Consider the following 15,962-nt stretch of genomic DNA (forward strand, 5'->3'; position numbering starts at 1 on the left):
GAATCCTGGGGAGAAGGATCCTGAACATTTTTGAGGCAAAGGAGACACAGTTATCACTGGTCACTTCTGCTGCCGCCTGAGTGGGGACCACAGCCTGCTGGCATCACACTTAGTAGACGCTGCTGTGACTTGTTCATTTAACCCGTGGAGAAATTCCAGGAGGCTGGTTCTATCATGCCCACTTAGAAGGGAAGAGACTTTCCCAAAGTCATAAAGCTGGAAAGGTCTGGCACTGAGGTCTGTAACACCCCGAGCAATCTCTCAGTGTCTCCAGTGAGGGAAAGCGGTCCTTTGTTACATCGAAGCCTGCTGAGCTGGCATTCCCTTAGAGAAGGACTCCCCAAAGGTATTCAAAGTGGGCTGCAGACATCCTGGAGCCCTAGGGGGTAGAGAGAGAAGGGTCCAGAACTTGGAGGATCAGCTCTACCCCCATAAGTGTCTCATTTCTCTTTTACCCAGTGATCTCACATAACCTGTCATTTTACAAATAAATGCTTCCTCTGCCGAAACAAAACAAAATGAGTTTGAAAAACGTCTGGTTTGTGCCAAATCCTGAAATGTACGTAGGTGGTGGCTGAAGCCTGGGGTCCTTCTAGTGGACGTCCCCCGACCCCATATATTTTTCTGATTTATTACAGTGCTAGCATACTACGGGAATAAAATAACTTTGGAGAAATTTTCAGAAAATGCACCCAAGGCCAAGTACCTTCCCCGCAAAAGGAGCACTCTAAACGCAAAATTTTAAGCACACCAGTAACCCCTGTCCCTAGACCGGTGGGTTGAAATCTCCCTATTCTGTCCTTTCCTGGGTTCCTGCAGGACGCGTCTGCAGGATTTCCTGGCTCAGCATAGGAAACCTGCCTTGACACCCAGTCAAATCCAGGTTCACCTTGGAAACGCTTGCCCCCTTGTTGGAAACGCTTTGCAACCACATTAGACAAAATCTGTTTTACACAATTTCTCTGCAGGCATCTTGGCCCCTGCGACAAGTTCAAAGAACGAGGGCTGCAAAATCTACCCCTTTACTCACCACCTGGTACCCAACTCACTCTTCATTTTTCTCTTCCTAAGAGAAGACTGCAACGGCATTGCTGTATTTTAACATATAACTCCCAAATTAAAAACTGAAAGAAGAAACACATTTTTCGGTCAATGGCTTAAGGGGATTGCACCTCTAAGCTGCTGCTAAAACTCCCTTCCACTTTTTCACATTTGTAGCATTTTGGAGCAATTTGCTGGAGTCAAAGAAAGCAGTGAAACGTCCACAACCGACTTCAAAGGCCCCAAATCCTGGATCGGTGGAGGGGAGCCTGGGAGCCACGCCAGGGGGGACCTTTGTCAAAGAGGCGCGTGTAGGAACTTACCAGGCACTTCTGCCCTGCATCTGCGATTGATGTTAACGACGGACACGTGACCAAATCCCCACGTAGTTCTTTGAAAAATGCCCCTCCCTCTCTTCTTGCTAACACTTTTGGCTGGGACAATGCAGATGACACAGAAAAGGGCTAGAAGAGAGGGACGGCTGCCAGGGCTCCGGGAACAGGGCTCCGTTGACGCATTGCTACACAGGTGTCTTTTATCTGGTGGGGAGCATGGAGTAAGATGGATTAATCAAGAGAAAGGGTCACACCTGAATGGTTTTACATGTGTCAAAACGAGTGCTGGGCACAAGTGGCCAGAGAAAGGAAACACGCCAACCCTCAGGGCACCAGCCACACTACTTCATTCCTCTCTCTCCTTTTGTCTTCTGTTTCCATGCCCTCTTTGGTCTGACCTTGCAATTTCTTCTCCATCGGAACCCTGTTTACCCGTCTTGGTCCACGCCCAGGACAATCCTTCCTCCCCAGCTCACATACAGAAACACACAGTTTATTCCAGCTCTGCCCGCACTGCTGTGTTGAATTAAGATCCCAGAGCACAAAACGCGTAGAAGAGGGTATTTGGTCTGTGAATGTTCTGTGCTATTAGATATTACAAAAATTAGCCCCCTAAGATGTTGTCCAATGTACAGGCTCACAATAGTGTATGAGACTGCCCATGGCCCCAGATTCCAGCCCAAAGGGATTATTATTATTATTTGGTTACGAGTGAGATGAACATAGTTTCAGAAGATTATTGGTCATCTGTATTTATTTTTTCTAAAAGCGGCCCATTTTCCTATCAGGTTGTTTACTTTCTTTCTTATGAATTTAAAGGAACTCTTCATATTAAGGAAATTGGGTCTTTGTCCATCTTGTGGGTTGCGATTTTCCCGACTTATTCGTCTTTTGATTTTGTTCATGGCATTTTTCCTATGCGTAGGTTTCAAATGCTTATGTAGTCAGATTTATCAGTCCGTTGCTGTACAGCATCTGGGTTTTGCGTCAGGCTAAGGAAGATCTTCCCTATCCTAAGTTAAAAAAAAAAAAAAACACTAGTTTTTTTTTGCTACTTTCGTAGCTTTTGCCTTCACATAGGATGTTCACAAAACAGCCACCCTCCTCCTTTTCACAAACCCCACAGCTTTGGGGAAGCGTTTATCAAATAGGACCAGCATGTACAGTTTTCAATTGTCTGTCTGCATCAATAATAAACCTCTAGAGCAAGAACTGTGCCCTATTTGTTCCTGAATCCTTCAGCACCAAATCCATATTCTAGTGTACAGCAGGTGCAAAACAAGTGTTCGTTGAATAAAATCTTAAAATAAAGCATAACAACTTTGAGGCCCAACCAGCCACTGCAAAAGCGTCTATCTTCCAATAGCTCTCCAAAAGAGGACGTTGAGAAATAGGTCCGGTGTAGACCATATTTAACAAGCTGTCCAGGAAAGGAGGCTCAGCCCACAGAAGTGTCAAGGAAATGTCGGGATATGGGTTTGTGGAAAAGCTGGGAGAGGTTTAAGAGAACACCCTCTCATTGTGACAGACTGCAAAGATGTCATCTTCATCATTTAAGGAATTCTTACCAGGCTCTTGTTCCCTGTTTGTTTGTTTGAGCGCCTCATTCAGGTACACTCTGCCACTTTCCCAGGAGGATCTGAGACAAAGATGCCCCGTGCTGCTCCCCGGGAGAGGGCTGTGCTGGGTACAAAAATAAATGAGGCACGTACTCCAGGCTCACAGAGTTTAGAGCCTAAGAGAAGATGAGAAACTTAAAAGGTAACTGCCTTACAAGGTAAAGAGTGCCTCCAGAGCGGGCCCATTTCTGTGTGTTTTAATGCTATGCTTTGGTGGAGATTCAATGTGCCTGACAGTGCGTGATCACACATCTTGGTTAACTCTAACCAGAGGCATTTTCCTCGGTCCTGTTTCTACCACCACCCCGATCACCCATTGACTAAGTGCCTGCCGGTTATGACGACCAGTAACACAAATATCTCACTGGTAACTGCCAAAGTACGTGCAAAGAATTTGCACGATGTCTATCTTTGTAACTTGACAACCAAATACGTTCTTTTCTTTTCCACGCAGAATTTTTTACACCACCATTCCATGTTTAAGATCAGCCATTGTGCCGGCTCAAAATGCTCAGTATCTCTCTTGGTTCACGTGCTGAATCCCTGACAAACTGGTCCCTTAGCTGACCTGTGTAGACTCATAGAAGGCCTCTGATTCGAGCTCAGCTGATCCATTTCCCAAAACACAAGAATCAAGTCCAGCAGGGTAATCCAGGGAATGTGGCCTGCCCAGGTCACAAGGCTGTTTAGTGGCCAAGGTAGGTGTAAAAAATGGGGCTTCTGGACATCAACTCAGATTCTCTTTCCCTGTGTGCCTTATCTGAATGCCTGAGCCCTCCTTATAAAAAACAGAGTTGATGTTAATGGAGCACTAGGAAGGCCTGAGGAAGCAGGAAAAACACAAAGCCATTGTTCATCCCTTTTAATTTTAAACTGGACCTGAAAAATGCTGACTTGTAAGACAATACAATAAAAGATGGGAAATTCACCAGCAGCTTCTTCACTTTCTGGGTTTCCACAGCTGTGTCTCTGGACACTTCTACTAGGAGTTCTCAATCATGGTTGTGCATTAGAATCACTGGGAATTAATTTTTTTTTAAAAAATACTGATGCCTGAGCCCCACCAGCCTGTGGAGGTTCTGCTTTAATTGGTCTGGTGCAAGGCATCAACATTTTTAAAAGCCCCATGGGTTTATCCAAGGTTGATGATCCAGTCTCGGTTCAGAGAACTGTTCATGGCCTAATTCTATTCATTCCTATCTTCTTAAGAGGTGTGCGTGACTCTTGGGTACCAGTTTCCCTCCCCCACGTTGGGAAACGCCCATCTCCCCCATCTCCCAGTCCCTGCAGAACTCCATTCTCAGCAAATGTGATTAGGCAGCAGCTGGCCATAAAGACCCACCCCTAGCCAGTGCTCACTGGACAAAAGATAAACCTCACCAAGGTGAACCTATCAGCTATCTCCTCTGAACAGGACAGCAGAGCTGCTAACCAACCTCTGCTGGGGATGTGTAGGGGTGAGGGTGGGAATCAGGGGTACTTCAAAGCAAGAAGGCCTGCCTGCTTCCTGTAGGGAGAATGAAGCAGATGTGCAGACAGAGAAAAGGGAGGGAAGAGGAACAGAGAGAATGAGCCCCCATCGCCAACACTGCCCACCTTCCATCTTGCATTTCATGCCTTTAATGTACACCTGTATCCTTACAATAAAGGAACAGAAACCTGAAGGCAGTTTTTATGTCCAAGATTCTAAGAAATTGACAGGCTCCTGCCAAGACCTCAGAGTCCCTTGGAAGGCTCATCCAATCACAAAGAGTAGTTCGAATTTGACAGTGATCCTGGGTTTTTAATCAGAGCAGAGGATCCCAAACCGGCATCCTAAAAGCCCACAGGGAGCCTGTGAAGGCAGTAATGGCACCCATGAACCACTGCTATCATCGTAAAGACCTACAGGATAACCCCATGATCAGGTTTTCTTTGCTTTTGATTGAATATACATCAATGGAATTATACCACATCTCTTGCTGATCAGAAGCCCTAGAGCTTTGTTTTTGTTTTTGTTTTTTGCGGTATGCGGGCCTCTCACTGTTGTGGCCTCTCCCGTTGCGGAGCACAGGCTCCGGATGCGCAGGCTCAGCGGCCATGGCTCACGGGCCCAGCCGCTCCACAGCGTGTGGGATCTTCCCGGATCAGGGCAGAACCCGTGTCCCCTGCATCGGCAGGCGGACTCTCAACCACTGCGCCACCAGGGAAGCCCAGCCCTAGAGCTTTTATGGAGGGGGCTCTGATTAATAAAACAAACACACAGAATTACAAATGAATCCTTGAGAACATGGGCTTCACAGGAGGAAATTAGTAAAGGGGTCCTTTGGTACTAAATAGAATAATTAAGTCAGAACTTCTTTACCTAGTCAACCATTTTTCAAAACTGCCCTACTGTTACTTCCACAAGATGGCTGATTAGAAAACAGGTTCCATATTCAAATAAGTTGGGAAGATGTTGTGTGCTACCCACGTTGGTCCTTCCCTATGGAGGGTCACAATACATATTAGCATATAAAGGCTCCGAGATGGAGGATAGCAAAATTAAATGTTTAACTTGGTCTAATCCATGATTTCCCTAAATTATTTGACCGCAGAACTTCCCAAGTACACCTTTAAAAAAATTTTTTTAGGGGTGATGGTAGTTTTTGAGGGGAAGGCAGATAATAAACTACTGTTCTAGGTTCTTCCCCATTTTCCAATTGTGACAACGCTTATTTTAAAGCAGAGGGAAGATATCCAATAACATAACCACAAAGTTATTCTAAAACAAATCAGAGCTTGCACAGCGTCAAGGTCAAAGTTTTATTCCACATAATACCGATCAGGGCCAAGTATGGCAGGATGTTTACTCTGTGCCAGGCGCTTTCCACACATATCGTATTTAATCCTTTGCAGAAGCCTTTGAGGGACTACCCCTATTTCACAGAGGCAGAAAGTGTGTGCTCTTTTTCATGGGACTACGGGTTTTGCTGACAACTTTTTATTAAATGGGCCTTTCAGTGGAGTGCTTTAACGCTAATTTATCTTCACTATCCAGCAATTTCCTGAGTGTCAGTTGTGCACCTGACACTTTACACATTACAGGGTATTAAGGAAATGTACCATCTATTATTTTTTAAATGCTCTTGAAATGACAATCTTTATCTCTGAATAAAGGCTGCTCCATTACCTACCACAACCCAAACCACAGAATCGTTTGCTTTTAGAGCCAGAGGGGTCCTCAGGGTCAAGCTCATGAGAAGTACTAGCCCCGATCTTCTAGATCCTTCTGAGATTATAATGCATTTTCTTCTAGGCGTCACTCAACCCCACTCAGAAAAAGAACACCGGGGAGGGGAGGGCAGCTGAGCCCACACATGTGCTGAGGTTAAACACTGAGTTCTTTAACTGGGAAGGAGGGAATGAGCTGGCTGAGGCAGGGGTGGCATGGTGTCTAGCTAGAAAATCTGCATGACTGTGGTGTAAGGTCAAATCCTACCTGAACTGCTTTGTGCCTGAGTTTCTGCATCTCTATAAAAGGGATTAAAGTATCTGCCCCCTCTGCTTGTGAGGATCAAAGGTGGCATAGGTCCTGGCTACCAGGAGATGCTCAATGAATGGTAGCTGTCGTCAGCATCGCCCGTGAGGCTTTGGATGACCTCCAAAGGGCAGGGCTGGGTGGAATATCATGGTCTTCAACTCCATGGAAGTTTTCTCTAACTCCTGACTAACCGGTACCACCCCAAAGTAACCGGAAGAAATGGTGACTATCAACTCTGCGTTAAATATTTAAAAAATCTGATTCTCATAGTCTCCACAACTGCAGAGTTAGAGGGGAAAAACAAGTCATCCGCTTGAAGCCTAGCTCATTTCTGAAATCCCTGAGAAGTGGGAGAGGAAAATAAACTGTGTACACGTTTGATAAGATACATACACGTTTTAATAATCAATATGTATGTCTACTGCCCCTTCTTCTACATTCTCCTCTTCCTTTTGCTGATCTTTGCAGAAGCTGAACTCCAGAAAACCTGTGACTCAGTCTCAACATCTTGGTTTTGTGAGCTGGCATTCTAGCTTCAAATGTATGTCTCTGGTACCTTTGTAAAAATATGTTCCAGTTTCAGAAAATAAGACACCGCTAATGAGCAAACCGCAAGTAGAAGATCTGCTTTGAAAAAATCATATTTCAATTAATGCGATAATCTGGCAATGATTTAAAATGATCACTTGTTTTTGCCAACATGCATAAATATCCTTCCTTCATTAAACATATTATTTGTACCCCTACTATGTGTTGTGTTCACTGTGTTTGTAATTTATAGAATATGTTCATTTATTTTATTTTAGGATTGTATTTTATTTTACTGGAATGTTTTCGGGTGTGTTTGTTTAGGTTTGTGCCAGGGAACCTCCCATTTTGCCCCAATGACTGACCCACACCAATCTCTCCTCAGGAGTGAACCCCAAGTCTCAAGGCCTGAGAGCCAGGGGGATGCTGACAGCTATATTGATACCTATGATCAATTTCATCTCCATTTTCACACAATATATCATTTTTCAAATGTAAAGAATTTGTGTAGTGTCTTGTTTCTAGGCAGAATTCTATACCCCTCTTCATTTCTCATATTAACAGCTTAATACGTACAGCTAGAAAGGCAGAGAAGGAAATCTATAATGAGAAAATTTCAGGACTCCCCCAAATGAATAACTCTTGTCTTCAATGTGACAAATATGAAACAGGGTTTGACACGCAAAGCCTTCCAAAAACAACCTACACTTCCAGGTTCAAACCCAATGGTCCAGAGAAATAAAGGGCTAATTTTTGTTTGCTGTTAATCACAAATTATTTTTTCCTTTAAAAAATTAATTAAAAACATGAGATGGAATAAATATTTCAGGCGACCAGCAGCAAAATGGGAAAATACCATGTGTTTGGAGTTTTAGTGCCCTCTGAGTACAGAAATTTATTTGCAGCCAGCAGAAAACAGACAGCAAGCATAAAAATACAGCAGAGTCTCCCTAGGAAAATTATTTATCAAGCTAACAACGGAGGGACCCTTCCAGTAACAACAAGCCAACAAACCAGTGAGGAAAAGACATGGCTTTATATTTTACCTTTGGGTTAGCAACCCAGTAAAAATGCCAACTGACAAGCACTTCACATAAACATTTCTTTCTAAATGAGCATCCTTGTTAGAAGAAAAGGAAAAAAAAAGTCCTTCTAGCTAAGGCGCGCTATAGCCTATAGACAGAGAATTCGAGCGTGTATATGCTGACTTAGTGCCGAAATAATACACCTTAGAAAATAACGTGAATGACGAAGGGAGTTTACAAAACGAATTCAAAGTTCATTAAAGAAAATGTGCTTATATTCTTATCAGGGAATCCTCCTACTTGGATGTTGACAGTCACAGTTTTCTAAGACGCTTTTTCAGGGCTAGCTTAAGAGCCTCCAGCAAAAAAAAATACATACACGTATATTCAGATACACAGATACACATGTACTGACGTTGCCTCCACTGTACAAGCCTCATTGCTATATTTTTTCAATTATTTATTTTATGAGCAAAACCCCAAAGTCAGATTTTACAGTTTAACGATACCAAACTCTGATTATAAATTACAGGTCACTTTACTGCAGCTTGCAATAGCCAAAAAGAAAAAAAAGAAATAAAAATAAGAAGAAAGAAAGAAAAAAGGGGGCGGGGGAACCGTCCAGTTGAAACCAGGCAGTGGCCTGATCTTAATTACATTTTAAAGAAATAGTAAAAGATGGCTTCTCAGAATAACTGCGTCCTCAATAGCTTGGCAAGAGACACCTGATGAATTTACAATGAAATCACACACTCGGATCCCATCTTTCCTAAAGTGAAACATCTGATAAGTTAACCGTGGCAAACATGGGAAAGGGCCTTCTTTTTATTGTATTAGGAAAGGATGCTGGAGAGGACGCAGAATCTGAAGAACACTGTAAGACGCTGAGTAAAGACAGACAGAAACATCTTGCTGGATCTAATACCTCACCCCCCATCCCTCGCCATCACATCCCCACCAATGCCTTAAAAAACACAAATTTCTCAGCAACAAGGATGGAAAAGTTTTCATTACTAATATCAGCGGGCTCGAAAAGAATAAAACGAAATCCTTCCTTACTTTTTTTTTTTTCCTCTCCGGAGCCGAGCGACTGTCTCCGCGCTGCCATGAAAGCTCCAAGCTCTGACGGACAAGGGAACCCTCTGCTCCGGGGCAGGAACCAGACTGCAAGGCCCAAACACACTCCAACTCAAGTCCTCTCAGCTGAGTTTGGGAGCTGGGCCTATTATCCGCCCACAAACGTGTAGGGAGGGCTTACCGCACGAGTCACGTGCTATTTTGTTCCACTGACCTTCGGGCGTTTTACACGCACGAGGGCTTGTCAGGACGCTACAAAGTGAGCAAACATCAGAGCCAACAGAGGTAACATTCTAATTAACCAGGTTCCCCGTGGAGACTAGAGTGTTTTGAACGCCTCGCATTTTTACCAACAGTTTTATCACCAAGAACTAAGCTGGGGAACACGCTGAAAGCAGCGAGTTCTGGTTCCAGAGGCTCCACTAGATCGGGAGAGCGCCGAGCACGGGGGGAAAGCCAGGCTTCCTGGGAAAGGTGTCTCGCATGCGCATGCGTGCTGAGTCTCCAGAGGCTGCCGGAGCCGAGAGGACCGCAGCTGGGGGCCCTCCGCCCTGGGCCGCGGGGCAGCCCCGAGGTCTACAGAAATCCTGTCCTCATACCAAACTGTGGCTCCTTCCCTGCACGGGGGAACTCGGGCTCACATCTCCAAACACGCCTGTTAAAGCACGTGCACCTTCCTTCTACTACGCAGTGGTGAGGAAATGCTTCCGGGCTTTAAAAGGAGAAAAAGAGAAGAAGAAAAAGAAAAGAAAAGAAAATGGCTGGGAAAACTGACTATCACATGAACAAAACAGCCATGGAGCATCAGGACAGAACTACCAGGAGGCACTAACCACTGGAGCAAAGAATGAGACCGCGGTTCTCAGCTGAGGTCCAAAAGGTCAAAATGAGTCAAGGAATTTCTGATCTCTCTTGGCGACCCTCGCCGCTGGGAGGTGAGAGAGGCCAGGCCTCCTGTCCAGCAGGCTCTCCTGGCCATCTGAAAAGCAAGGCAGGATTTCCAACACTGTCAAAGGTATCGTGTGCACCCTAAGATTTATTGAAAGGCCTTTAATGGCTCCATCAGAAAGAGGCGGGGTGGGGGGGGGCGGTTAAATAAGGAAGAGAAATTTAAGAGGAAACAGAAAATTCTATTCTCCGTTCAAAACTTTCAGCCCAGTAAGAGATGCTTCCTCCGCCATTTCTTGTACATCAGGAATGAACCTCATTCTAAAATATAAGCAAACCAGAGGCACACCATCGCGGTGGACTCAAGCCCTTTAATTAAGCACCATCTGTAACAAAAGGTCTCCATCCTGAGGAACTTTGCGTTGGGGGTTCAACCCTGGGGTCAGAATCCCTTTAAATAATTGCACCTCGACCCCACCCCACTCAAGACTCAGCTTGGCTGCTGGCAGGAGCCCAGGAAGAAGAAAAGAAACTTTGTCTGAAGAACCCAATTTAAAGGAGGCGTGACCGCAGGGTCAATTTCAGATCAATTCAATTCTCACCTCTACTGCCTACCTGCCAGCAAATGAAGTTACTGTGCTTTTCTATAGACTCAAAGGACTAAAAAGAAATCGTCACTTGCTCCATGTGGATGACCCGTCATTAGAGGATGATTGCTTGCTGAGGGAATGGCAAGAAACAAACTCCCTTCCTCTCTTTTTTGTCATTTTCACCTCACCAGGGATGAAGATGTAGGATGCGCCCCTGGTTTGTTAATTAGGTGGTAATATCTTCCAGCAGTTTATACTGGAGGTCAGGGCTGTGTTGTTTCCCACTCAACACCTGAAACTTCCTCCACCCCTCCCACCCTCAGTATTAGTTCCCATCTGAAATTATATAAATGCTAATAGCTTTATTTCCTGTAGACGCTGGAAAGGGAGGCAGTCCGAATATTCCCACCGGCTTACCCTTGTCCCAGCATTTTCCAAATACTGGCAAAAAAAAAAAAAAGACCAAAAAAAATAAATAAATAAAAGCAAACCCAACCCTTCTGTATAGCTCATTTATTGCTGATAATTTCATTAGGTGCCAGGAAAAGCAAAAAAAAAAAAAAAAGGCAGACACTAAACAACTTTACAGTAATTTTTGGATCGAGGAAATGAAAGACTCAGCAAGCGGCAGGCGAGGAGAGTTTCAACATTGGCATCTGTGAACGGCAGCAATAAATCTGAGATTTTGGCAGGTGACTGAATGTGTGCTTTTAGAACGAAAGCTCTTTACAGAAGCATCATTTTGTTTTAAATAACGAGTGCTATACTCGTGCAAAAATTCCTTCTTCCTTCCCCCCACCCCCAAATGCTCCCAAATGCATAATGTTCCTTTCTTTACGGCAGCCCCTTTGATAGCATTCTAACGTTGACTGGAAATAATGTGAGTTCATTGAGCCGCCTGCCCTGTACCTGCTCTGCTATAATTAATTGATTAAATCTGCTCACTAGTGGGCCGGTGTCCACAGAAAGGAAGACATTAGGCAGCCTTGTATGGAAAGGGGGAGGGGGGGGCTTGGGCAGGAGCATAATCTGATTAAACAAACAACAACAACAAACAATTCGGTAAGTTAGTCCCAGTAATAAAACGCTTTAAACAGAATTATTTTCCCTTATTTTCTCAGTGCCAACAAATACAGTGATGTAATGTGCTTAAGACATACTCATGGCATCTGTGACGGATTGGTCTGCTCTCCAGATCTGCGTGCCAGACAGCATCCTACCCCTTGCTGTCTTCCAGGACGGGGCAGTTACTCTAAAAGCTGAGGACCAAGAGGCCCTGAGGGGTCTGCAGTGAAGCCACGGTTCTCACGTGGGCTTTTCAAACCGAGGCACCAGGAGACGAAAACTTACGGTCTGTGTTTTCCCATGGCCTTTGCCCGAGAACACCTCATTCACCATTTCTGTTAAAATATTTTGATGGACTCTGCAAAGGAAATATGGTCATGACATCTTTAATTTTATGTTGGAATTAAATAGCTGGGCTCAGGTACCCACATTGACACTGGACATTGGGAAACCATGCTTGCGTTTTATTTCTGGGTGATTCCTGGCAACGTGGGAGGACACGTTATACAAAGGAGAAACAAGATTTCGGAGTCCTTTTACTGTGTTTTTTGTTTATATCCCAGTTCAGAACAGAGTAAAGCCTTCCTTACATTGGTTTGAATTCACGTCAGCATAGGTACAGTCAGGATAAAACATATCCACTCAGCTAATTGTTAAGACTAGGAAAAAAAAAAAGTGACGGGTACTTAGAACCCGGGAAGAGCTGTTTTTACAAGTTCCATCAGGAAACTCCCACGGGAGACAGGAAAGCTACCAACAGGCCTCTCCCCTATGTTATATGTGTCCGACCTGCCCTGCCCCAAGGCAGCTCTGTTAAGGCTCGGTTGCATCCGGATGGGTCTTAGCCAATGTCAGGAACATCTGTAATGGGTAGAGCATACACATCAGCAGGCTAAGGTCCACCAGTATCTCCCGAAATTAGTGTTTCAACACACAAGATGAAAGAGCATGTATTAAAGGCCTGCTTTCAGTTTTGGTGCCAACCATGAGTAGTTGTGTTACCTCCTTTTGACAGTTCACACTAAGAGACAGGCTCTAAGGTGAATTCCAAAGCCACTCTTTGTCTTAGGGTCAAGCAACACCATCACTTCTTTCCATGGTGACGATGCTAACATCACACCTGACCCAGGGATGCTACCATGGAGAAACTGACATCAAACGGCAGTGTGGGACTGTTGTCTCTCTTGATCGTCATGTTAGAAGACTTTGCTTAGAAGGCACAACCTTGATAAATCATGCACTTGGGTAGATTTGCGTATGTTAAGCTGGAACGTGCACTAATGGAAAATGTTAGGATCAAGGGATGCTAGGAAAATGGAGAATTTGATCTTTTTGTGATACCACTTAGGATGACTATTCTGTAATATGCCCAAGAACCAGAATATAATCTAGACTGTGTTTCTGAGAATAAATAAAATAATCAAATGCCTCCCCAAATGGCTTGTGATTTAATTCTCACACTCTAGCCTAGAAAGTTGCCAGAAATAAGCCACAAAGTTGTACATAGTGGAAATCAGCAAGACAGCAGAAAGCTAGTGATTCCCCATTTTTGGCTTCCAGGACTGAAATCTCTTAACCAAAGTGACTTTCTGAAAATAAACTAAGTAACTCTCCCAGGAGTATCAAGTATTGAACTTTTCATATATCAGCTTATAATACCTAATACCACAGAGTAACTTGGAGGAATTGTCCTCCTCTCCAAATTCCCCATCTAGCCAAATGCCTTTCTCTTCCTCACGCTCACCTGTCAATCATGTTCACAGCTGAAATTTGATTTCTCTCCCGCCAGTAACCTTATATGAAATATTACGGGGGGTGGGGTCAAGACCCGGGTGAATCTTGCCTTAAAAGTTCATTAACTCTTTGCTCAAAATGGATGGTTTCGGTGTAACAAAACCTGCCCGGTGTGTCTGGATCATTATATTTAATAGATGGCTTTCAAACTGCAATTATAAGGACAGGGATAAAAGAAAGGAATAGAAAGAGACAGGAATAAAGTATCGGTATGGCATGCATACACAAGGATACACAAATTAATCCCAAAGGTGTACACTTAGTTAAAATCTATGTATGAGAGCTATTAAAGAAAATGTTAATTTTGTTTAAGGCTAGGAAAGAAATCATGTTAAATATTCACAGTCCAGTTATTCAAAGCCTTTCCTTATAATAACGTGTAAAAGTAAGTAATCAGATACCATATCAGAAGAGCAGGAAAAAATCCGGGTCTGTTTCCTGACACCCTCAATTCACTGGATTCTTAAAGTGTCTCCTTCTTAAACAGTAGCAATTTGACGGTGGGACTTAAACCCAAAGCTGTATTTCATGCAAATTTCTCAGCAAGCAAATTTAATAAAAAAAAAAAAAAGTCAAACTTCATTCCATTAGCCAATAAGACGTAACAGGAATACATAAAACGATAACACTAAGTAATTATTGGTGTAAGAGTGTTGGTCTAGCTCTCTAAACGAAGAGGATTCATAATTAAATTCACCCCGGGATCCCTGTAATTGAAAACCCATTTAAATAGCTTAATTTCATTTTTTTATAGGTGAAAATCACATTTCTGCCTCCCTCTGCCTACATTTGAAGGGAGGAGTGGCTCCAAACTCACATTTGGACACAGGAGGGGGACAACGCAAATTGTCTGACATTCAAATATAAAGATGAGTCAACAGACTCACGCTAGTTAAGGCGAAAGATCTGAGATCCACTCGGACTGGATTAGTACTCTGTACACCACACCTACGTCATGAAATCAATATAAAAATGCATGCATGCTCGTCTCAACACACAATGCATCCTTCACTTCAGCATCTGGTATCACCATTTACGTACATGTGAAACCCCAATGCTAAAACCACTAAAGCAGGAGACCTTCGCGCCTCGAAAGCGATCAGCATTCCTCACTCGCTTTGCTCGCTTGCTGTCTCCCTCATGGAAAATGCACTCAAACAAGCACATGCAAATCAGAAATCAAGATGTACCTCTTTGACTTCAGGCAACAGGATTTTTCACATCACTGATGTAGAGGATTCCCTTGGGTACCTGATTTAGTAAATATATTAAAATAAACAAAGGGTCATTAATAACCATGAAGAGGGCTTTAGAAGGACAGTATGTTCAAGGCAGCCTAACTACCTATGAAAAGGGCAGAATGAGACCAAAAGAAGAGTGATTTAGGTCCATTTGCTTTGGCATCCTGGTCTCAGCCCTGCCAGAGGAAGGGTTCACATGGAAGAGAATGGCGTGGGATGCTTCTTCAACGACCCCTCTCCACTCTTGCTCTGGTCCCGGGGGGTTGAGCCAGTGATGCCCACTGGCCTGGCAGCCTGGAGCAGCTTTAGAGCTGCCCTCAGTTCAGAGAACCAAGCGATCCTGGGTTCACGATGGAGGAGGATGTGAATGGTCTCTGATGGGTGTCTCTCAAGTGTTCAAAGACTGCCCATCCCCAGGGAACCCAAACCAAACCCTGGCTCTTTACTAGGGCCTGTTTCTCTTCCATCTTCCCCCCTCCTCTTCCATTGCCCTGGTCTCTTCTGCTGGTACTGATGACCTTAATTGCAGATGTTCTCTTAACAAATAGAACCATTTAGAGACCACCCTTTTATTTGTTAACTTCCTCTCTGTTTAAATTAGTAGCAGAGAATGCTTAGAACGGTAATATGAAAATGAGATTGCTTTAGAAAAAAAAAACGTCTTTTTGCTTCACAGTGAATAACAAAGCACAGTAATTCAAAGTAGTTAGCTTTCTATGGTTCAAAAACCCCTTACTGCTATTAGCTATACTAATGTAAGTGGCAAAATAATTATCATTTACTGTACGGAGTCCAATATTTTCCAGACAGCAGTTTAATAACAAAGCAGACCTGTCATTTCTCCCCCTAGTTAGCCACACTCTACAAGTTCAGACTGTCAAAATATATTTAAAATCTAATTTAAAAAATTCAACATGGTTACAGTCAATCTGGGTACAATAACTGTGATAAACCAGTAAGTCAATCTAATTTTTTTTCCAACGTGGAGATTCAGTTATTCTTCTTTAATCTACCCCACTTTTATTTGAATTACTTTACAATTGGTGTGAAAAAATACACACAACGCATACACCTACTGAAATCTGTAGGCCGCTGTAACTGACAGAACCTTTTACTTAAATTTTCATTTAGCGTAACTCTATAATTTTCCCAGTTCCCTTTATCTAAATGGTCTGACTATGCATTAAAATACTCATATAAACAAATTTGTATTCATATCTGTCAGAGCTGCCCCAAATACATCATGGGCTTTCATCC

At 43.5% G+C, this 15,962-nt stretch overlaps 1 protein-coding gene across 5 annotated transcripts in view; it reads right to left on the reverse strand.

The window, feature by feature from the left end:
• The window catches only part of MAF (MAF bZIP transcription factor), a 371,554-nt gene that overhangs the window by 342,353 nt on the left and 13,239 nt on the right, over nucleotides 1-15,962 (reverse strand). For 3 of the 5 annotated variants that reach the window (XR_009559879.1, XM_060288336.2, XM_060288335.1), the window contains one exon: nucleotides 14,655-14,715. The exons of 1 other annotated variant lie outside the window; for it this stretch is intronic. Coding sequence is in view for 3 of the 4 variants with exons in the window: in XM_060288336.2 (XP_060144319.1) it covers nucleotides 14,682-14,715 (34 nt within the window). In the remaining variant the exon portion in view is untranslated. Of the gene's footprint in view, nucleotides 1-12,334; nucleotides 12,532-14,654; nucleotides 14,716-15,962 lie in introns of those variants that run through there. One more of the 5 variants, XM_060288333.1, reaches the window with a different exon arrangement.

The sequence above is a fragment of the Globicephala melas genome, chromosome 19, assembly GCF_963455315.2.
Source record: "Globicephala melas chromosome 19, mGloMel1.2, whole genome shotgun sequence".
Classification (NCBI taxonomy): domain Eukaryota; kingdom Metazoa; phylum Chordata; class Mammalia; order Artiodactyla; family Delphinidae; genus Globicephala; species Globicephala melas.